General features: G+C 47.1%; 1 protein-coding gene across 2 annotated transcripts in view; it reads right to left on the reverse strand.

Moving 5' to 3' along the window:
• Positions 1-24,372, reverse strand: part of LOC135400904 (tyrosine-protein phosphatase 10D-like) — a 94,842-nt gene that overhangs the window by 5,648 nt on the left and 64,822 nt on the right. For both annotated transcript variants that reach the window (XM_064632906.1, XM_064632907.1), the window contains exons 2-22: positions 20,926-21,175; positions 15,420-15,701; positions 14,041-14,325; positions 13,365-13,640; positions 13,194-13,294; positions 12,717-12,882; positions 12,384-12,644; positions 12,165-12,308; positions 11,553-11,678; positions 11,332-11,474; positions 10,228-10,369; positions 9,792-10,070; positions 8,369-8,650; positions 8,160-8,287; positions 7,991-8,083; positions 7,856-7,922; positions 6,993-7,210; positions 6,714-6,906; positions 624-1,054; positions 285-542; positions 74-222 (exon numbers count right to left, since the gene is read on the reverse strand). In XM_064632906.1, the coding sequence (XP_064488976.1) occupies positions 74-222; positions 285-542; positions 624-1,054; positions 6,714-6,906; positions 6,993-7,210; positions 7,856-7,922; positions 7,991-8,083; positions 8,160-8,287; positions 8,369-8,650; positions 9,792-10,070; positions 10,228-10,369; positions 11,332-11,474; positions 11,553-11,678; positions 12,165-12,308; positions 12,384-12,644; positions 12,717-12,882; positions 13,194-13,294; positions 13,365-13,640; positions 14,041-14,325; positions 15,420-15,701; positions 20,926-21,175 (4,274 nt within the window). The remainder of the gene's footprint in view (positions 1-73; positions 223-284; positions 543-623; positions 1,055-6,713; positions 6,907-6,992; positions 7,211-7,855; positions 7,923-7,990; positions 8,084-8,159; positions 8,288-8,368; positions 8,651-9,791; positions 10,071-10,227; positions 10,370-11,331; positions 11,475-11,552; positions 11,679-12,164; positions 12,309-12,383; positions 12,645-12,716; positions 12,883-13,193; positions 13,295-13,364; positions 13,641-14,040; positions 14,326-15,419; positions 15,702-20,925; positions 21,176-24,372) is intronic.

Consider the following 24,372-nt stretch of genomic DNA (forward strand, 5'->3'; position numbering starts at 1 on the left):
ATCTATAAGGGCAAGATTTTGAAGATGAGTCTTGCTCCCGAGGCTCTGTAGCACACTCCACTTCTCTACTCACCTGCAGTGAACGACAATGGGCTTTGTGTCTGGAATGACACGCTCCCTGAATGCTCGAACAAATTTCACCAACGTCTGTGGAGGATCGGGTACCCCGAAGTCTGGCCACGTGGTGAAGTGAAAATGTCTGACTATCCGGGACTGGTCACCCTGCGAGATACGATTGTGGACGCTGTACATACAACGTCTGTATCGCATACGATTCAACTTACCCTGGAAACTTTGAATTCCGATATCGTCCAGTCAGGATACTGGGACTCGTTCAAAATGGTCACCTGAATGTCGCCATAATATACCGGCTGAGTGTCATACGGCCAGTAGTGGTCACATTTCTCTCTGCCTTTTTCTATGCACCGCGTCAGCATTATGATCGCACGACAGTTCTGTTCCCAGATCATGCGCCACATGTCGTCCCGTGTGCTGTGTAGTGGTCCCTGAGTGACAATGAACTCCCGTGGAGAGTTGAAACCCTGTTGGACGTAGAAAACGGAACATCGATTTTGTAGTGCATTATTACTTTTGTGCAACACTATATGTTTGACCAAACTTACTGGAATGTAATTGGCGTTAATATAGTCTGAGCCGTCTTCGTCATCCGTTGGCAGAAGCTTCACTCTTGAATGGTCGTATGGGAGGATGTTCGTGAAACGATTCTTGGGTCTGTTGACTGGCAGGTCAGCCGCACCACAAGGCTTATCTCGCCCAACGTGTTTGAGCATTTCAAATTCCTCCGAGAACCGGAAGTCCGAATCGGCTGACATGATGCGGTAGTGCTCCATGAAGTCCTTCAGCTTGACTGGGCGGCTCGTTACCATCTCGCTCTCAGGTATTGAAACGGCGTCGTCTTTGGAGTGGTCTCCACGGGAGTGTTTGGCAAACGGACCAACGCGTCGGCGACGAAGGATCAGGAGGAGAAGTGCGAGGACTAGCAGAAGGGAAAGGGGCACTAGGATACCCGCAATTAGTGGCGTATTGTCGGGATCTGGAGTAGACAGAAGTAGAAGACGTGTAATTAGAGAAGAAATTAGACCACTTTTCCCCTGCTCGAATACATTTTACGACGAGAAAGCAGCTGTGATAGTAGTATGTAGATTTGACAGAGTTCGTAAAAACGACGATAAAACCAGAGACACGGAACAGAAAAAAGACAACACGACACGTTCTCGAGACTCTCGTTTTTGAGAACGTGTCGTGTTGTCTTTTATGTGTTCCGTGTCTCTGGTTTTATCGTCGTTTTTACAATGTACCAGCTCGCCTGCACCCTTGCACTTCTACCATTGACAGAGTTCAGTGGGGAAAATTCAATGAGAAAGGAAACGGCATGGATCTAGTGCCAGGATCACACAAATGCTTAAGACGGTCGCAAGGGAATGACAGAGGAGCAGTCGCCGTGTCCCTACTACATTAATTATTTTTCTGTGGTAGCCTACATTAATCGCCGTCTAACCTGTCTGCTCAGACATAAGTGGGTAAAAATACCCACGAACAAAGCGTTCACCCTCAAGGAGTAAAGCGTTGTTTGAAGGTACTGCCATGCAAATTCCATGCATCTGGCTTGAGGCGCAAGAGCTGTTCCCAGCCTCCCATATGGTGTCCTTTATTTCGGCTAACTGGAGTTATGTAGACATTTAATTTCACTAATCGTGAGTGCTTTCTAATTAATCCCAAATGACTGCCGCACTCCACAGTGCCCCAGCTGCAGGCGCTTCGGTCATGAGGCTGCTCGCTGTTCCCGGGCCTAAGCTGCTGCGGTGACAGCTGCCTCTACCGTGGAAGACCCTGACATGGGTCTCCGGGGGTTTGTGACCCCGGCTTGCCTGCGCTTCTACCCAATGACCCCGGACCACCGGATTTGAGAGCTCCTGCAGCTGAAGCTGCTCTGGACGCTGCAGCCTCTACTCGGTATTAATGTCGAAGCTGCGCCTGCAATGCCCGACCCAGACGGGGACGGAGCTGATGACCCTGGCTCTCTTACCTGGGCGGATATCATGGATTACCATGGGCGTTCCTCTAAGCGGAAGCCCACGTCGCAGGCGGGTGCCTCCGTCAAGGCACTCAGGACTGATTCCTCCAGCGCTATCTCTGAACGTTCGAGCGCTACTCTGCTCAATGTGGACCAGGTGCCTGGCATGGAAGAACCCTCGTCGGAAGGTGGACGTTCTCTGACCCAGTGGACTACGGTCGTGCCTCGGCGAAGTCGAAGGCACAGTCATAGCTCTTAATCGCAACACATTCTTTGCCACGATGTCACCCCCTGACGACGCCCTACCATGTTCCGCCCTACCGACTCATCGTCTTCTTCACGCTATTGGTCACTGCTTCCCCCATCACCAACCTGCCTCCTGTTGGGTGTTCTCTGCAGCTATGGCTCTTCTTATGTGCACTGGCTTTGACTGAATCCCTTATACAAGACTTCCCCGCCGGCCATGGCAACCAGTAGCGGACTCCGCTGCGCAGCAGTCTCGTATCCGTCGACGTCCATATTTCAGTGGAACGCGAGGAGTCTGCAGTCCAAAGCCTCTGACTTCCGTCAGCTTGTCTGGCGGCATAAATTTCCCCTCATATGTGTGTCCGAAAGCCGGGTATCCGCCGCCTTCCGTCTGTCCGGCTACGCAACCTTCGTCTCCCGACCTGATGAAGAGCGCAATTTGGAAGCAATCTTTGTCCGCTCCGATCTACCTGTCATCGGCCGACCGTTGCAACCTGTTGGTACGGGCGAGTACGTCAGCTGCACTGTGCGACTTGCGTCCATGAACATCACTGTCGTTTCGCTATACCTGCCACCTGCGTCAACTTATAATGTGCACCATCTTGAAGACATACTTACCAACCTCCCCCCTCCCTATATTCTGTGTGGGGACTTCAACGGGCACCACGAACTTTGGGACAGCACGCACTATGACTCTCGGGGTCGTCAATTGGCGGCCCTGTTTGCGTGAATGCACAATGCACGACGTTCATTCAGGCACAACGTCTCTCGTCATGCTTGGATCTCACGGTTGTGTCATCTTCCATAGTGCGACGTTTCTCTTGGCAGACTGGAGCCGACGCACTCAGCAGCGACCACTTCCCTCTCTTGATTGGAATCTCTGGTGTGCAACGCTCCCATCCAGCGCGTTCCGTTAAGTCTACAAACTGGGCCGCGTTTCGCTGCACCGTTGAGTCGGCCCTTGCGAACTAGCCAGTCGACAGTGCACCCATCTCTGTCTTCCGTCGAACCGTAAGGCGCCTCCCCGTTTCTTTCTCTGTTGTAGATGCTGAACACGACAGATTGCGCGCTGTCCGTCGCCGTGCTGAACGGAAGGCTCGCCGCACCGGTCTTCGTTGTCACCTTGTTGAAGCTCAACGGTCCAGAAACTCATACACCGTCACTTGGTTAAACTTGCCGCTACTCGCTGGCGCCGTTTTGCAACATCTCTGTCTCCGCGCACACCGCTATCAAAATATGTAATGTGATTAAGGGGCTTTCGACACCAGTGGCCCAGCGGCACCCATTTCAAGCCCTCGCAATTGCCACCGTTCGCTCGGAATGCTAGGTTGCGAACGACTATTGTGCCCTCCTCACCACAGGGTCCGGGACTGCCATACCGCTGTCAGCGGATTCGTCGGCTCTTGCTATCGCGGTTGTCCAGGACACTTCGCAGGAGCCCTCCTGGACGCTCCCTTCTTCCCACATGAATTAGACACTGCGCTTCGGATATCCCCCTCTCATACTTCTCCTGGGCCTGATAGCATTACCTACAAAGCACTCCAGAATCTCCCCCAGTGTGCCCGCAGCACGCGGCTGATGACCTACAACCGTTGCTGGCGAGGTGGAGTAGTCCCAGATGATTGGAAGCTTGCTATGGTTGTGCCTCTCTTGAAGCCTGGCAAATCCCCGCACGCTCTGGACGCCTTTCGTCCAGTCGCTCTTACCAGTTGTGTCGGGAAGGTTATGGAGCGCATGGTGTACGCCCGGTTGAACTGGTACTTTGAAACCACACGCTTCTACCCTGAGGTAATGGCCGGATTCCGCCAAGGAAGATCAGCTATCGACAATGTGATAGCTCTCGTTTCCTCTGTGCAACAAGCGAAGTCGGAAGGACTCGTCAGTGCTGCCCTCTTTCTTAACGTCGCAAAATCTTCACAGCGTTGTAATTGCATGGCTTCAGGAAGCCGGGCTGGGTGGCTGCACACTCTCATGGCTACGCGATTTTCTTTCACGTACCCTGTGCGCCGAGGCGTTCCGCAGGGCAGTGTTCTGAGCCCCCTCTTGTTCAATGTCATCATGGCGCACCTGCCCCTTCAACTGCCTAACCATACCCACATCACCATATATGCGGGTAATATTTGCATATGGACTTCTGCTGTGCGGCGGGATACCATACAACGCCACCTGCAATCCGCTCTAGACGCTACTGTGTCATATCTCGCTCATCAAGGGCTATCGGTATTGCCAACCAAAACCGTGGCTATGGCATTCACGCGGCGCTCATTCTGCAGCTACCACCCCCTCTTCTTGACAGGATCAAGACTGCCGTTTGTTCCCTGGTGCAAGTACCTTGGCGTCATCGTTGATCGGCGTTTAACATGGTCTCGATAGATTACTGCCCTCTGTGCCACCACAGGCTCTTATATTAACGTGCTGCGGCGCCTCTGTTGGTCCTCTCGGGGTCCTTCTTGCACCGACCTCCTCCAAGTACACAACTCTCTTATTATGGGCACTTTACGTTACTGCTTGCCTGTGTTGCACGGATTTCTCCCTTCAAGGAACGGCAACTGCTTAATCTTCAAGCTCGTAGCCTGCGCACTTGCTTGGGAGTTCCGAAGACCACGGAAACCTTCTCTGCTATCGCCGAAGCGCGAGTTCCTTCCGTGCTTATCATCCGGGACACGACAACCCTCCAAGCTTACACACGCTGTCTTGTACGGCACCCATGTCACTACATCTGTGATGTTACACAGCATTGCCCTGCTTCTGCGTACAGCTTCTGCGACTACAGGGACAAATCCCACCATCGCATACCTTGGTCTCCTATACGGAGCCGCTGTCGACCTTAAGTCTGCACCCAGTGCACACATCCGTTCCTGGTCTTCCAGAAAAGAGTTGTCCCAGCTGTTGTAGCATGCCAACTAACTGTGCAACATCTCTACTCCCGGCACTCAAATCGAATTGAGATTTACACTGACGGCTCGGTGGCATCCGATGGATCATCATCTGCGTTTTACATTCCCGAAGAAGCATACGAGCGCGGTTTCAAGCTGCTGCCCGCGCTTTCATCAACCGAAGCAGAAGCCTTTGCTATCTTATCTGCTCTGCGGTACATCTCTTCGTCGACACCAAGAGCGTGGACTACCAAGAGCGTGGAGTGTGGAGGCCCCGGCATCGTATTCGCCCAAAGTTATCATCGACATCTACACGGAGATCCTTTGTCTGCACGCCATACTGTCGTCTCTAGGTCACAGTGTGTGGTTCCAGTGGATTCCGGGCCACGTTGGTATCTCGGGGAATGCCATCGCCGATTCTGCGGCCAGGTGTGCTCGTGCAGCTGGGTCTGTCACTTCTGTCCTGCTTACCCCGTCTGCCTGTCGGCTAGTCATTCACCGATACTGCAGAAATAGCTCTCAGGCCTTTTTTCAAGACGCTGCCAGGACCAACCCTTTTCTCAAGACGCTGCCAGGACCAACCCTTTTCTGCGCTCGATTGACCATACGATGACCCACACACTGGTTGGCCGCTACCCCAGGGAGGAAGAGTCCCTCTTTACAGGCTTCGATTGAATGTGGCGCGGACTCCACTGCTCCTCTTTAAGAAGGGCCACCTTTCGTCACCCAACTGCCCCATTTGTCATGTTGAAGGAGACATCCCGCACTTGCTGCTCCACTGCACCCGTTACCCCCAACATCGTCTTCTCCTACGGTCGCGCATCGCTCGCTTGACGGTTTCGAACTTATCTCTAGCTACGCTGCTCGGCCCCACAGAATATAGTTAGGTGACAAAGGCACTTGTTCAGTTTCTGCGGACCTGTGGCCTTCTGGGTGAAGTGTGACCAGTTTCGTGTTTGTTTTCCTCTTTGTTTGTTTGTTTTTCTTTTTGTTTGTTTGTTTTCTTTTTGTTTGTTTGTTTTCCTTTTGTTTGTTTGTTCTTTTAGTTTGTCTTTATTTTTCCCTTTCCTTCCTGGGAATAGCAAGCCGCCATAGCGGTGGCTAACCTTTCCCTCCTATTTTTTTATATAATAAACATATTCCCCCCACCCAAATTTTCTTCCCCAATAACTTCACGGTATTCTGGCGTTTCACACCGTAAGACAGCGCTCAGTCGAACTGTATTCTCTACGCTTGATAGCATAGTGGCTACCAGGATACGACGGGTATGGTTGTAATCTTATGATTCACATATTTTTTGCAGAAGCTAGATCACTTTCTGAGTGGTCATCCAGCTGTTCGTCTATACAGGGCATTGGCCCAAAGCCTCTTCCCTTCCCCCAGTGATGTTCGCCAGTATTACACCCTCATTGTCCTGGGACAACAACAAAGTCACCCTTCCACAAACTCATGGCTCATCGTTGGACCTTGGGCTTTGACGACATGCCTACGTGCTTTTTCCGCTGACCCTGCATAATATCCCTAAATATGCTATGCTAAACAGTTGGATACTGTACCTGTCTGTATGGGGTAGGAGTACACAGTGTCTGTGAATTTGTCCGGCGCAGTGTAGGCTCGCACTTTGACACGGTAGGATGAGCCAGGCTTCAGCGGACCGTTGCAGTACCCATTTCGTCCCTTGCAGTCGTCTGTCCCGATAACAAAATCCTCGGTGAGAGTACCATTAAAGGGGTAATACGGCTCTGTCACCTGCAAATACGATGAAAGCACTTGTACTGGGGAAGATAAATCATTACATGAAGTGCCCCAAGAGGTTTTATAGAACGTTGATGTACCTGGTACGGAGGCCAGGTGTGATGACTTTGGACATCTGACCAAGAAGGCAGATTTGCAAAATTGCTGTCCTTGGCATCGTCCTCAGCCACTATCACGCTATACGCATAGATAGGTCCATGGCTGTTGGTAAAGTAGTTCTTGCGATACACAATGCGTATCGTAGATGAACTGTGTCCCAACGGCGTCGGGAACACGGTGTCGCTAGGGCGAGGCGGTGCTGTGAAAATTGGACGCCGTATTCTAAAATCAATTCGCAAACATTTTGGAAAGGCGTAGTGCAATACAACAGTACAACTTTCTATATAGATGACACATTTGCTTCTAAGAACGCGCAGCATTAAACCGCTTGAAGCAATTTATATGCTTGTGCCATCTGGTTTACAAGCGAGACTATGGTAAAAGCCACAGCATAAGGGGTCACTGTTATAACAAAGTATCGGGAACAGCGATCGTTTCCCCAATTCCTTCATGCGTTTCATGCAACTCATATATTAGTATCTATCATGTAGGAACACATGTAAAATACACCGTATATCTAAACGAGGGAATTTACAGATTCCCATAGCAGAATCGGCTATCAGCGATTGCTTACTGTCAAGACGTCACCACTCAGTGTCGATGGTTTAGCAACCAACAAACAATGAACGCGTTCTTTAGCTTCCAATAGCTTCTTGGACATGGCCTTTGCATCGACAAAAAGAAAAAAAAAATGGGGAGACTATCGTGACTTGGCTATGTTTGTTGCTAGACCTTCCTCCTGTATACGGTTCGACATACGTTGCGGTTTTGACAGTCATGATTATGGATACATCTGTCGAAAAGTCGTTGCCAACACGTAGCCTTGGTCCAAGAATGTACTCACCCCATATTGGCATCGTTTCCTCCCATCGGGCTCTCCCTCCTGGACCAATTTTAGTGTGGGCTTGAATCTAAGTAAAAAAAAAAAAGTTTTAAAAGTGGCCTCACTGGGAAGATACACAACAGAAGAACAGTGTACCTCGAAAATATACGTCCGTCCAGGGATTAGGTTTGTGATAGTTCCTAGAGTATCTGTCGGTTCAAAGAGTTTGTGGCGATAGGTCAAGGAGCCCTGTAACAACAAAACCGAAAACATCCTCGACACGTTCTAATCTATATTACGTTAAACGAGGTCTGCTGGCACATGCCTTCATGTAGTAGGTAATTTTGAAGCCCGTCAGCACACCGTTCTGCTCACTAGGAGGTAGTGACCACTGCAACACGATTTCGCTTGGTTTCAAGTCAAAAGGATGAAAATGATGAACACTTCCTGGTACTGTAAAGACAAATCATAGTAAACCTATGTCCAGAACTAAATACGTGCACTAATTTTAGCCTGGTGAATTAATCAATGTACCTGATTCAAGTGTTTGAAAGGTACGCGAAATTGGTAGACTTCGGCGCACCGTGGAAGTGTCGTAACCACTCATGACAGCGACGACGAATGTGTAGTTATGATGCGGCCGCAGGTTTGTGTATGAGATGCGTTCAGAGAGGGTAAAATTCTGCACAAGGATGCCCCGGTGGTCCAGGTACTGCACTTCGTAGCCGTCACGATCACCAGTTGCACTTTCCCACACCAAAGAAATCGTTGTGTCTGTCACAGTCAGTGCCTTGATGTCTTTGACGGGATCTGGAACTGTTGGATACACATTTTCCCTTTTTAGAGCCCGCTTTGCAACATGGATGATAGGGACAGTGCTTGACAAATTCTGTTCTACATACCGTATTTACTCACATCATAGACGCGCCTCAACTTGGGTGCCCAAAAGTTGGTACCTTTTGTTCCGCGCAATTTACGTGCCCGAAGTTTAGCAGCACCACCCCACTGCCGCACGCCCACGATCACAGTAGCGTAGAACCCGCATGTCGGTTTTACTCGCGTAATTAGCGCACCCACTTATGGGTTTACGTTTTTTACGTCCAAGATTGGACCAACATTGGCAATGTCGGCCAATATTGGGCCAATATTGCCAATATTGGGCCAAGATGTGGTGCTGCTTGGGTTGTAACTACTGATATATTTAAACACTCAAGCACTGCAGGCAAATGCTTGTGACGCAATGCGTCCTAGAGGTCTCCTACTTGGCTGCGACGGGCTCCACGACAGATGAAATACGTTCTTGCACTTGAACACGCGTAGAAGAACCAGTAGCACGTGTAGCCGCTCTGGAGTGCGTGCGAGAGAGGTATTTGATCTGCACACGCTCTAGAATCGCTTCCATTGCTTCAGGGCTCGCTTGCACGAACGTTGAAGAAATTCCTCCGTGGCGTCCTCAGCAGCTTTGGCAGGGCTTTGCGCACGAACAGTTGAGGAGTGTAGCGCGTGCCCGAAGCACTACCGATGCCACCGAGGACACGACTGAGGAATCTCCTCAACATTTGTACAAACTGGCCCAGGATCGCGCGAGACAACAAGCGGGGTCCACGTCGCACCTTGACTAAGTCGGGCCCAACAAGAGTGTGGCGTCGCCGTGCGCCGTAGCGGACGAATTTTCAGTGCAGTGATAAATGCGAGCTCACGGTTAATCGCTAAGCTGCTGCTACGTCACGCTGGGCTACCTACGTCACGGCAACGATAAAGCTGCGCCGATGAAGTAAGCAAGGTTTCGAGGAATACTAAATATGATTTCACTACTCCTTTAAGAGCCGGACTCAGAAATTTTGTGAAAATAAACTAGTTTCATACACAACACACGGCGGGTCTGTCCTCGCACCCCTCGGTAAAGGTTGAAAATATGAGGCACTATTAAGAACTGCACAATAGCGTGGTCACTTACACAGTCGCGTGTGACGGTATATCGGAACACTGTACACGCCACCGCTTATGGTCCAGATGCTTATGTTGTATAGTCTCCCGGGTGTTAAATTATCGAAGAGAACCAAGCGGTTCGTTTCATTCGATAACTTCTCCTGTGCTGGGATTCCGGTGTCGCTAAGTTGGAACCGGTAGCGGTCAAACACAACATGGCGCTGAGGTGTGGGCGTATACTTGATTCCCAGCGTCCTGGTTTCGTGCTCGTCAGCCACAATATTGATGACTGAGTCGATGACCGGCACTGCAACGGTGAACATTGTAGCAAATATTAATGTAATGGATCACGTGAAAGTATAAAAGAAACCTTTAGTAACAGCTTAAATTGATGCGTAAATTGCTGTGAGCTTAAAAATCAATGCGCAAATTGATGTGAGTAATTTAAAACAGTAAAAGCTCACTTGTCCTTGTCTGGACGCCGATGACTTCACTCCGGACTTCATGGCTCACCGCGTACATGCGGAATGAATATAGCTCTCCCGGTTTCAGATTGTCAACGATAACGCTGACGTTATCGCCCTCTCGTGTTGCATTTGCAGGCACCTGTAAGAAGAAAATAGGCGAATTGAAATAGGCCTGTCATGGATAGCTGCAATCAAAATTCCAAGCGCGATAAAATACGATGGATCTCGAAATTTGTTCTGCGTAATACTAACTGATCAACAATCCGAATAATTTCTTGGATCATGAAGGCCCCAGTTGCGCAAGACATATTGCTTGCTTCTCCTGCGTACATTACGCCAGTGCAGTGAAAGCACGCTTTACAGGAGACAGACACCGACGGACGGACGGACACATGCGTTATCTCTATTTGTAGAATGTATTCTGTATTGATAACAAAAATCAAATCATCGTATGATGGAAATAAATTCGAATTGAATTGAAATTGAAGTCCAGAGGGGCGAATGCTCAACGGCGAAGACTGTTTACAACACTCATGCTTTTTATTTGCCGCTGATTCCGACGTGTCGTTAATGCGTCGGACCAATGCTTTGTCAGGGACTTACTATGATCGGATACGTCACTTGTAACCCGTGTTTTAGGAAAATCATGTTGAGTCACATCCCACGCGAGCTTCGTGCCTTGGTATCAGTCGCGAGTCCCTTAATTTTTCCTTTAAGCAGATAACTAGACAGGATAATTGGGAACGGTTTTCGGTAATGCGAGCGCTTAGTCCTCGACGGTGTGGCACGTACTCTCGATGGCACGTACTGCTCGGCTTCTATGCCAACTGGTGGACAATGAAATTCCAGACGATGACAACTGCAACTTTATTTTGTGATTATGATTGGGGAATTTCATCTCATTACCCTCTACCCCATTGCTGGTGGTAATGTGCACAGACGAGGAAGTCACGATTATAATGCATATAAAATAGGAAACAAGCTTGTTGCTAGCGATGGCCCACGGTCTTGAAGAAGTACAAGACATTTACGAAGAAGAACTACAATTGAAAGTGAAAGCTCGATATTTTGGCCTCCTTTGAGGCCAATGACTTTCCTCACCTGCTTCGTTTTCTGAGCTTGTGCATCTCTCACAGGGCTATACAAAATTGTGTAGTAATCCACTCGACCTGTCGGAACCATCCATTCAAACGTAATGTTTTGTGAATCCAGAAAATGTCTAACATGCTTTATGGCATTGGGATCTGCAAAGGCGAGAAACAAGAAAACATTAACATAAATAATTATTGATTGAGCAAGGGCTGATGCTGGTAGGAACTTACACAGCGTATGCTGCAGCTCTTGCGTCTCAATGCTTTCCACCTTGTTACTCACGGTTGCCACCCGAACAATGTAACGCTCACCAGCCACAAGGTCTTCAAGTTCAGTTGATGTTGTGTTTATCACTCCTGCCAAGAAACAAGTTCTCTAGATTAAAACCTCTTCCCAGTTGTTGTGCCTGAACCTGAGTAGCAGAACATTACATTTTCTTTGAATAAAACAGACGATTATCATGTGCTTGATTCTGGTGTTTGCTTTCGAGTCAACTGCATACGACGCACCAAATTTCAATTGTCCAGGGCCCTGTCTAGTGACCTGCCCTCCCACATCGGAAATTACAAAACTTTTCTTCTGGTTACTCCCTTGTGTGTTTGATACGCTAACACTAGCGTTAGATCACATGTAATCTACTTGTTTCACTTTAGTGCATTACACGAGACGAGCAAGAAAAAAAAAACGAAAAGCAAGAAAAACGGTTAACTTATGTTTCTTAATGCACAGATTCGTAGTGCCGTCACCTTAATAACACCTCCAGAAATGGGGTAATGGAATGTAGAAACATGTCCCTTTCAAAAATCCAGGATGCATCAAGTATTCTCTTGTGTAAGTCTTACCAGCTTCCCTCCAAAATGAAGATTCTGTCGGCCGATATCTAACTGTATAGTGGTCAACTAGGGAGTTGGCTGGTGCACTCCAAGAAAGGGTTAGCGTTGCATTGCTGGCTTTGACAATTTGTAGCTTCTGTGGAGGTCGGGGTGCTGGAAGACAATGTCGACATCAGATTATATTACTTCAGCAGAAATTGCTAAACGTAGTATGCTAGCGCTTCTTACCGACAGTCTGGTAATACGCATGCGGTTCTGACCATAGGCCATGACTGACTGCATAAACCTTGATTTCATAGCTGGCACCGGGGTACAAGTTTGTTAGCAAAAGCCAGTTTTGTTTTGTGTCTTCTTGGCGCTTCTCGGCTGTGTCGTTACGGACGTAGACCACCGCGAAAGAATCTTGGCGACTGGTCACGTCAGACTTCCAGGATATATTCATGTGATGTCCCACTGGTTCAAGCGCTTCTATAACTGGTGACGCTGGCCCTAGAGGAAGATGAGATAACTAGTTTTTTTTTTCTTGTGTTACGAATGTGAAATACAGAACAATGATTTTACTTGTTGCCTGGTACACTGTAGATGGTTCACTTGCAGCTCCTCTGCTAACAGCCATAACACTAATGGAGTAATTGCGGCCTGGAAGCAGGCCCACCAGATGAACAGAGGCCGTTTTGACTTTCTCAACACTGTCGCTGTTAAAAGCCTCCAGTTCGTTGTATTTCACCTGCACAGATTTTTAAAGTCGGGGTTGTGGTCAAGACAGAGATGCAAAATTAAGACGTGACTTCCAAACGCGCATTCAGAAAATAGATCGTTTGACAAGTGCATTCGACAGTTGCACCCGCATGTTTAAGCATAGTGTACAAGGTTACTGCTGAAGTACATGTACCGTTTTGGCAGTATCTACATAGCAACGTGCCCATGTTTGATCTCCTCAAGCTGCCAAAATGCCTGGCTGATCCTTTGTACTTGAAAGAGGTATTGGAGAAAGAGAAACTAGGAAACTTAATACCACAGTCCACGTAAACCACTTACGAGGTAGGAATCCTGTGTACTCGCTTCGTTTGGACTCCATTCAGCCACTATTTCTCCTGCTTCTCCTGATGTGGCATTTAGCTCTTCAACGGGCAGCGGTACTGCGTTGTAAACAATTCAGTTAAAGCTAGTTATGTCTTCGTGTAAAATTGTCAATGTCCTTCAGCTTACATGTCGTGATGTTCCCCATGACCGGCCAGCTGGCAACATTGCCGCTCACAGTCTTTACCATGACCTCGTAAGTGTGTCCAGGTTCGAGGTCAACGTCAAAGTTAGCTACCCTATCTTCATCTTTGCCCACGATTTGCCTCAATGAATGTCGAAGACTTAAAGCCACTTGATAGCGGTCAAACTCTGAGAACGATTTTGGAGGCGCCCACTGCACTTCGAAGGATCTTGATGTGACCTTCGCTGGATTGAAGGTCACGTTGGTAGGAGGCAGTGGAACTACAGGGGAAACACAAAATAGTGTTAGCGTTACACTACCGAGTGATAGTACGATGTTGATGCAATTGAAACATCGCCTTTGTGCGGAACCTTGCCGATATAAACACCGGTGTATTAATGCAAATGAATCGTTAGACAGGGGGAATTCGTCCAATTCATAGTAACAGAACACACATAAAAAATAAATATAGATCAATCGTTACAGGAAGAAGCGCTGACACGATTTCTAGCTAAGGCCAATTACAGTGCGCACATAAAAAAAACCGAATGATTTCTTTAAAAAACGAAACGGGAAGCTTAATGCGAACTCTAAAAAAACATTTATTTTGTTACTTATGCACTTGCACACACACATGTGCTCAGTTGCACACCTTTTACGTAATAGCTGCAAGTCACTTGCCTGTTCGGTATTGAGCCTCCGTAGGCGCACTGATCTGTGTTTGACTGATGGTCTGAACTGATATATTGTAAGCCCTTCCAGGAACGAGACCGTAAAATGGAGCTTGTGCGGGACCGGGTGGCTCTCCTTCCTTGTCAACATATAGGACAGACTGGGAAGCATCTTCAGGTACGATGCTTACTAGGTACTGGTCAAATATTCCAGAAGGGTACGGTGGTTGCCACAGCACCAGAAGTGTTGTCTCATTTCGAAACCATACGATAAACCTCCCAGGGGCATTAGGTTCTGCAAGAACAAATGAATTTGTCTCTGCTTGGGCAACAAACACAGGTCATGAGAAACCACACTAAATCATCTGAACTGTCCAGTTGACCATGTTTGGACAATTAACTTTTTTTAAACAAAATCTCTATGAAAAACAGTGAGCATTATTTGCCAAAAAGAAAAAGTTGGTTTGAATTTAAAAGCGCACGCCTGGGGCCTGCGTTCAGCTGTTAGCTCATGCGTCAAATTGGTAGCATCTCAAGCTAGGCGCTCGAGCAAACTTGGTACAGAGAATGATGTTCTCCTATGGGAGCCCAGAACAACGACATTGTGTTGCAGAGAAATACGCGCAGTTACTTTGGTTCACCTCAGGCCTGCGATAATGTGCTACAGACAGTGCAAGACACATACCTTCATATTTATGGTACACCGCGAGAGCAGCGAACTGAATATCCAGGTATTACGATGTTCTAACTAGAAAAATGTTTGCATTGAAATGATATAGATACTCTTGTCTGCATCTTTTAGTATTCACAGGCGTGTTTTCGGACTTGACTGTCTTTTTCTGGAAACTGGGGATTTTTCTGAACTTTCATAACTCTGCTAATTAGTAAATCCAGTAATATGCAACGTCCATTCAATGCACATTTCAAAGAGCTATCAAAAGAGACTGGTGTCGTCAATATCGGTTAACTATTTACCGAGATCTAGGGTAAAGTTTGTCTCAAGCAAATACATGGTGCCGCAGCTGTGGCATCGTTTGAGTAATCGTTAGCCTCTCCTCTTTTGTTTTCTCTTTACGGCAATGGCGCAGTCGTGGGAAAACGGTAGCCCCAAGTGGACGCCCGTTAAATTTGCCATGCAAAAGCAGGAATATGAAAACATCATGCATTGCGTTAAAACTGCTGAGTCGCACTGTACGCTGCTTCGGTTTCCTGAGTCAGGGACGATCTTTGGCAAACACATTTAATGCTCGAACAGAGGTCACAGAGTGATGTGCATTTGTTCCTTCGCGAGTGAAGAAAGACAAAAGAAACGGCTGTGGTACTTTATTGATAGGCTGTATGTGACTCTGGGGAGAACACTCGGTATTAAAGACAAGGAACCACACTTACTTGTAGTGAAGTTTGACGACGCATACCGCTGAGACTCCATGGACTTGTAGATGGTGTAAATTTTCGTCTGGTAAGTTCCGCCTGGAGTGAGGTCACGAAGTGTGAAGGGTGGGCTTTCGTCCCGTAAGTGAATGCTTCGTTCGGTGGTGTCATCGGCGTCTGATAACGGCAGAGTAGAAAGACGAAATCCTGTGCTTCCACCCTGTTTTGGAGGCTCCCAGTACACGTGGGCGACTTTTCCGGTGTCGATTTTTATGGACAAGTTCGTTGGTGGTTCAGGTTCTGTGAAACGAAAGGTTGCACAAGCTTTCATTGTTAACTTTCTGAACAGAGTAAAAACCTGCGCTCGTGCTCTACACCCTCCACATTTAGTTACTCCCGTACTCGTAATACCCGACTTTGTCCTTACATGAAGAACACAATGATCCTTCCGATGACGAGCACAATATTATATTCATTGTCGCCTGCGTCAAAGCAAATGTAATGGGCTACTCTTGGTGCCTATTTGCAGCGGAACCACTTTTAGCCCTTTCCCTCGGTACAATAAGAGGTAAGGTAACAGGATGAGGTACAATAAAAGGTGACGTAACATGCCAACAAGAATTTTTGTTTATTCCGAGTTAGCGCCACGAAGCAACTGTGGCTGCCAACAAGAAATTACAAAGGGTCAATGACTGCCAAACTATGAAGACAGACATGGACTGAGTTAATAGCACAGGCATTGGGTTCATGAATAGTACCGCTTGCCCGTACACCGTAGCTTATGTCATAGCCAGATATTTTGAAGGGACGGCCGCATCGAAAAACCCATCTGTGAAACAGATACCACAATGTTCGGCATCGGCGAACAATCTGTATATGCTTGGCTATTTTTTTCGTCCGAAAAGTGCTTCGATATTAAATAAACGAATTTTACAGACCAGCGCTGCTTCCGCAACTGCAGAGGCTCCAGCGGCAACGACATCAGCGTGACGTCACTACCAGGACACGTCACAAAAGACGTCACTACCTAACAGGAGGAGTGAGAGGGCGGCGCTCACAGGAGAAAGGCGCCGTCCAGAAGCCCGCGGCATCCCTTTTCTCAAGGCCGCGCTCCGATTGGTGGTATTGAATGACATTTTCGCCTTTTTCCCGAGATGGAATTCAGGCATATTCTCAACATCCTGTGTCTGCTCTTGTCATGTACACTATCGAATAGTAATCAAACTCTGTCACTATTTCGCGTGCGATTTTCGATAGCGTGGTCAGTGGCCCACGAGGAACAAAATGTACACCATAGTTTCGAAATCGCCTGGAAAGGATGCGCCCGTCACATTAAGGGTTTGCTAGGCACTGATTCAACGATGGAATGCCCTATCTCTATAAGGACACTTGTGTGGTCTTTCACAAACCAATACATTATGCTTTACCCAAAACAGACCAGCTCCATTGTTGCTGTGGATGTTTCTGCCCACTCCGAGTCCCCCTGCCATCTCATCATTTGAAGACCTGATTTCCAAATGAGCTAAGCCATATTTCGGCAGAGGTAGGTTGGTGGTACAAGAGCCCCCCAAAGTTCTGCATGTCCGCCCGAAGTTACGGCACAAAAAAACAAGGCTTGTTTGGAAATGAGCTAATTTATGCGCGCGCAATGCTCCGAAGCAATCTAGAAGCGGCCGAAACTCCATCAAGCGTCGCGGCGTGTCGTTCCTGAGTGGACTTGTCACCGCTTCTGACGATGGTCGGTGGAAATGGCGACGGGCTGCAGTGGTAGTGAGTGGGAGTTTGTTAGGGAACTTACCGACAGCCCACATAGGTGGAACAAATTAGAGAAGCGTGGTATAGAATATCAACGTTCACGATATTGTCCCAAACTACCCTAAGTCAGATATTTTTATTTATTTAATAACAAATATGCGGACGGCGTTGCCCTCCAAGCATGAGATCGGGTTCCAACGAGTGAATCAAATTATATAAATATTATAATAAAATATAAAAATAAAAAATATATGAAAATAATATATTACTCTATTAAAATTCTATGAACACATAAATAAATATTTAGTTACAGATAGAATTAAGCAGAATTGAATTGAATTAATTGATTAAGAGATTAATTGCAGAGCTTCACACATTTTTGGACGCCTCCCAACAACGTGCTGCAAGCCAAAAGTTTGTGATCCAATGCTTGGCTTCGCAGCAGCAAAAAAGAAAAAAGGTATTTTTTTGAAGGTGACACAGCGGGCTAAAATAAAATTATTTTAGATTATTACCGGGCAGTACTCGGTGGGTGTTTACCGGAATTTTCAACCGCGTATTTTCAGACTCAGACTCAACATTTTCAGGCTCAGTACCCAAATTAGAAATGCTGTCATGCGCGATTTCATGAATTTTCGGAAGAAGCTGCAAAATTTCCCATAGTTTCGGATTCTCCAAGAGAAGGTGACGGCATATAACGAGCCTTTCGAGGTTTGAATGTGCATAACTCCGCGAAATTCCTACTTTTCTTCGGGAGATTCGAAAACGTTCGCAGAAGTTTGACTTCGACTGATTATAAGAATTATGATTATTTGATTAAAGGGGCACTAGAATGCAAAATGAAATTGCGCTCAAATAAAAGTTCGTGTTTCAATTAGTATAATGCAAGCAAAATTAGTTCACGCAGCGCTACCGTGTAGAAGAAAAACGCCATGGTGGTGGTGGTGATAGGGCTTGCCGTTGTCGGCCTCACGTATGTGGGCAACGTCACGACTCACGCCCTGGGGGAATGAGCGTCCTGGGCCGACTTCTAAGGGAACCCATGAAAACGAAAAACGCCATGACAACAGAGCCGTCTTTGGCGGCAACGAATGGTATCCCCAGGGGCCAAAGATTTGCGGCATCCAATGAGACAGCAGGAGAAGCCCGCGCATAGCTATCGTGGCCATGTGGATTTGGAACGGGTTCGATCGTTGTGTTCCGTATAAGCGCGGCATGATGCGCACTGCTGCATTTTACAATACCGATTCAATGAATTGTATACTCTTAAAAATGAACTTCACAGCATAGCACGGTCCTAGCCAACCATCATCTCGAATGATATCGTTATCTGCCTGATTTGTTGAAAACGGAAGGCGTACGGCTTTTCTGTGACAATTATGAACAGCATAAGTGTCACAGAAATGGCGTACACCTCCCATTTTCAAGAAATCAGGGCACATAACAATGTCATCCGAGATGATGGTTGGCTACGAGCGTGCTATGCGGTGAAGTTCAGTTTTAAGAGTGTAGACCACAACAGCTTTCGCGAATGTTCCACTGAAAACATTTATCTTCACGTCCTTCGGACAGCGACGCCAGTTCGCTTCACAAGGCGCATGTCTTTCACCGGGACTGCTCCATGGCGTTGCACGCGGGTGCACGCTCAGCATGGACTAAAAACACCGATGCACGAGCTGAAACGACGTTCACTGCTTAGCGCCGAAGCAAGAAAGAGTCCAGTATAATTTTTATTGTAGATCCGTAACGGAATCAAAGCTTTGAATCATGATAACAAGTACGAAATTAACATAGCGTGTAACGTAATTTGAAGTGAACTTGTTTTTGCATTTTAGTGTCTATGGTATTGGATGGTATGGTATGGAATGTCTATGGTATTCGCGTCGGGGTCAGAGCTTGGAATGAGTTACCGACAGCGGTAGAACCGCCGAACAGTTCCAAAGTGCGTTAAATGAACATATTTATAATTCGCCTGTGAGTATATGGCTGTCGTAACATAATGTTAGTGATAATCGTGTCTGTCCCTGCGTGTCCATCTTTACTGATGGATGTAATGGATTACATTATCATGTTATAGTGTTCAAAACTTAGAATGCATGTACTTGTGTTACTGCTTTCTTTGTGTTACTTGAGTTTTTTGTAGTGGACCCTCCACAAGCTTAGACTAAGGGACCACAGAGCTTTGTGCGTATGTACCCCAGCAAGATCACGGAATACAATAAAATGAAATGAAAAAGACTGAGCCATTCGTGTATATCTCCTTATACCGGAAGCGGAAGGATATTTTTTGCGATTCGAAAAGTCACCAAGGTCTTGTGCTATGTTTAGTGATGTCACGAACCTTCCGATGTTCGAATTCGCAAAAGTTCGCGGAAGTTCGACTTCGACTGCGCATGCGCGTCTATCTCCTTATGCTATGCTGGAAGCGGAAGGATAGCTATGTTTTACGACTCGAAAAGCCGCCAAGGTATTCTGTTATGTTTAGATTATGACGTTCTATCTTTTTCTGTGTGCTATAAACCTATTGAACTTTCAAGGTGGACCGGAAATCCTTGAAAAGAAAAAAAGTAAAGTGCTTGCCACCTGCTGGCGCGACGGAGAGACGCCGCCGGACAAGCAGCCATGTTTTCTTGCGCGTCGCTTGTCTTCATGATTGTCTTCATAACATGCGATTTCAAACTATTACGGAGCAGACGCTGACAGACGACATGAGGGGTAGGTTTGATAGATGCAAGTGCATTATTACTATCTGGATTGCACTTCCTGTGGTAGTGGCTATAGGAACTGCTGTTTGCAGTAAACTTTCTCTAGTTGCTAGTCAGCGCCTGTGTGGTGTCGTTCGTTCTCGGCCCCTGATCGTGCTGCGCTCGTTTCATCGTGCGAACTTGGACCGACTAGCTGAACCCAATGTTTTGCATGTTCGGCAAACAGACGTTTAAAATTTTAAAAGCCATATTAGTCACATCATTTTTAACTTTTCATTAGAAAGGTCAAGTCTGCGAACCTTTGAGAACCTTTGCGAACCCCGGCGAGGCTGACTAGAAATTCGCAAGTTCGACTGCGAAACTGGGGTTCGCGAAAAGTTTGTGACATCACTGATTTAGCGTGTCCCTCCTATAGCAACAGCGCTCGCGTCTCCACACTCCTCCACAAGTTGCAAGTCTGCCAGCAGCTGTGGTGAGGAGACGGAAACGGACCTTTTTCACAACGGCCTACGCGCATGTACATGACCTTGAGGCGCCGGAGAGGATTATCTCCGCTTTCAGTAGATGGCGCAGTATGCGGACGACAAAAGCGAGGACTAGTGGGGAGACAGACCGCACGAACGGCGCGAGCTCGTCGGTCCCATTACGGACCGGTTTTGGTCCTTTGCGTTACCCACGTGGATCTGCCTTTTGCGCGCGCCAAGCGTGATTCGCTGGAGAGCCGCTAGGATACGACACGTATGTGAAAAAGGTCCGTTGATCTTCGAGAAGCAACGTTGCCAGACGCATGGTAGATTGGGCATCCTATGGCGTTATACTTCTCAAAACTATAAATCAATTTTATGATGCTCCGGCGTCAAACAGAAACATGATTTTTGAAGTATAGACAGTGTTGTTAGACACATGGATTACAATGCGATAAATTCCGTACTACTCTGAAGACACGATATTTAATCCGTGGCGACGCTTTAATTCAGAAAAATATGACGTCGCTCGTTTTGGACATCAACTCTCCATCTCAGACATTCGGCAGGCGGGCGCATAAATCAAGTGTGGACGCATACCTGTCTCAATTACGGTCGTCCACAGCTTGTAGTCGTCGACCGTGTTGTTTGAGAGGTACAAGTGGAATGTGTAATCAGTACCAGGTCGGACGTCGTCTATAGGGATGCCCTCTACGGAGTCTGTCGCGGGAAAGGTGAAGTTTGGCTGCGGGTCGCCCACGGGTGGAGTGTAGTCAACCCGCAGCGTTCCACTCGGGAGACTCGTGTATTCAGTTGGCAGGTGCAGCACTAATTCTGTAGTTCCCCATACCTGGAATGAAAAGTTGAATTGAGTTAACGAGGCAAACAAAAAGAGACACTTTCCAGACATGCGTACGGCAAAGTAATGAGAATACCTTAACCAAGTCACATCTTACTCCACACTTTTTTTCTAATCTTATCTTGTCTGATCTACGTCATATCTTGCTAACGACGTGCACCGCAACGGAATTCAATGTAACACTATCCAGTCATGTACGTTTACAAAACTACAGTGCCCAAAGATGCTGAAGCGGTAGCATTCCTAATGTAAAGAAATAACGTTAACCCTGATTTGATATAGAAAACTCAAACCAAATAAAATAACGTAACACGCCTTACGCTCCTCCTCAGAAGATTCGCACTTGGAGCTGCGCCCACAAACAATCTGCACAGGGTGCGTTCATTTCGTCGTTTAAAAAATGCCTTGAATTCATCCCAGCAGGAAAGTAGAAAATGGCAGAAACGCCGTACTGACACTATCATTTTTAATCCAATCCAATCCAATCCAATCCAACTTGATCGCACACCATGCTCATTGTTCACAGTGAATCGAAGATATTTTGTCCTGATTTCTCGATTTGAACGATTTGGCCATTTCTTGAGCGTGGGTGGTCTACACGGCTGATGGTTTGGACAGAAGAAGTGTACGTGTCGCTCTAGTACTGTCTTATTCCCTTGCTGTAGCTTGATGGAAAATATAATGAACTTGAGTAGAAGGTATAATGATCTTACGCCAAGCCTTGTGGTGCGCTCATGTATTGAGGTTCTGAGCAGCAGTGCATACAGCTGGAAGAGCTGAAGTCATCCGCCTCAATTTTGTTCTAAATAAGCAAATATAGCGTGTGCTAACGAGAAGCGCGAATGCAACGAACTTGACGGCGACAGCCCCGCCTAGGTCGGTCCATTTCCTCTTACTTCCTTGACCTAGTTCACAAGCCTGGCACGCGGCGTCGCCACAAAGGTACTCTTGGCTTCTTTTCAAAGGGGCGATGGCGGTTACGCAAAACCACCACGTCAGGTGGATGAATTGGATGCAGCGATGGCTGCGCCGGACTGCGTAATCCCGTCCACAGTGTGGTCAGCGTTGCCGCTTTTGCGTCATGCCGAGAGAATAAAGGCTATTTAATGAAATTGGTGCATTCACGTTTACTTTGTTTGATAGCTCTTGTATTATGAAATTCCCACGGGATTTTCCACTTTTGACAAGGACTCGTTTGGAAGGCATTGTTTAACATATACACACGACCCTTTGCCTCATACACTGTTAAAAAAAGGGTGTACTTTAACTCCTTTTTTTGCCACATATATATAACCCTTTTGGAGAGTACAATTACGCTCAAAAGGGTGTCTCCTCACTCTCTCAAGGGAGTAGCATAACACCTTTCTCCCTACTGGACAGTAATATTACTCCCCGGCAGGGAGAAGGTGTTATGCTACTCCCTTGAGGGAGTGAGGAGACACCCTTTTGAGCGTAATTGTACTCTCCAAAAGGGTGTTATATATGTGGCAAGGAAAGGAGTTAAAGTACACCCTTTTGTTTAAGAGTGTAGCGACCTCCAAACTTCGACACTGTTTCCGTAATCCAGTCATATGCCTTGCTTCTGTAAAGATGCTGCGGAAATAGTCAGCGTCCCCTTGCCTGCATGTATTGAACGCATCGAGAGACATACAAAAATCTCCACGCCGCGGTCATTTTACGCACGCGTATCTGGTTTTCTCAACAAATGAAAAAACTTGCGTGCCTGCTGAAATTTTTGTACAATTCACGGCCATTCCTGACCATTGACTATTCATGAACCGGCTGCGCCGCGATACCCTCGTCTGGCATTCCAACTATATCTTGGGAAATCCTGACATGTGAATAGGGGGCGTTAGCAGCAGAACTAACCGGAACCGTAAATTTCCAGTCTTTCCTTGTAACTGCCGCCATACGTTAGCCTTTGCATTACTGCGCTTTTAAGCTATATATGCTGTCAGAAAGGCAGTCTAAACGACCAAAGCTTGCGGTACAAAACCGTCCCACGGAGACGTGAGGGGAATCCGAACAGGAGGCACGGTCGGCGGACGACTGCAAATTCATAGCCTGGAGCAATCATGCCGGATGTACATCTAAAATGTGCTGTAGGAGAAAACGAAGCGGCTAAGATCGAAGGAATTGATTTGCTATCACGCAGCAGTTTTTGACATCATCCCGCTGCAGGGTTGGATCGGGAAACGAATCACGTGCACATCACGCCTCATTCCACAGGGTTGCCTGCTGGTGGTCGTACCGCAGAAAAGGTATTCCGTGCGCTCAAATAACTGGAGGAAAACTGAAAGGGAGATAACGTCGCCTGTAAAAGTGAATCCGCCGAATGAGGTTGATGATCGTATAATGATTCGGAGAGCACATTAATGATGAATGAACAAAGCATATATGTATGCACCGGAGGAAGGATTCGTTTGAGGAAATCCAGAAGGGCGAGATACACAAATTCTAGTACGAAGATTTTGTGTCAGATAAAATGTAAAAATCACGTAAATTACGCGGGATATAGGAAAAAAACAGGTAGTAGCGTATACGTAATATAATTTGCAGAGACCAAAGAACGACACTAAACTGAGCAGAAATGCCGCAAAGTGAATACCCATAAATATTGAATACTGTATTCATACGTAAGCATAAAGTTGGTTAATATTGCGCTGCAGTAGCTTGGAAAGCGAAAAAAAAAAAAAAGAGAGGAAATATGGGCCTAAGATTTGTACTAGGCGAAGTATGATTCCAAGAAGATGTAATGCTGATGAGGACGCAGGGGCAGAGGCTCCTTCTCCAGGACTTTAGGTGACGACAAACCCTATAGCTACTACCATTCCATACATGCCTCACTTGTGCAGTCCCGGAAACTACGCAAGGGGCAGTAATACGATCTCCAAGATATAGCACGAAGCAGACAGCCCTCCTGCGCTTAATCGCTGAAGGCTGAAAGTGGTGAATTCACTTTGGTGGAAGTGACGGGAACACGTGGCTCCCAACACAACCAAGTAACGTCAAAACGCCACTGTGTTTGCTTTTGTTCTTTTCTTTTCGTTTCCGACAGGAAACGAAAACAAGTGCACTGAGTTGTCTATATTGGTTAAGCGTACAGGCGTCGCCAGCTTAAACCGTAGCGCGGGAACGCGTGGGCTGCTTGCGTGCCAGCGCCGCTTTGCGTCCACGCTGGTGCGATC

The sequence above is a fragment of the Ornithodoros turicata genome, chromosome 7 (genome assembly GCF_037126465.1).
Source record: "Ornithodoros turicata isolate Travis chromosome 7, ASM3712646v1, whole genome shotgun sequence".
NCBI classification, from domain to species: domain Eukaryota; kingdom Metazoa; phylum Arthropoda; class Arachnida; order Ixodida; family Argasidae; genus Ornithodoros; species Ornithodoros turicata.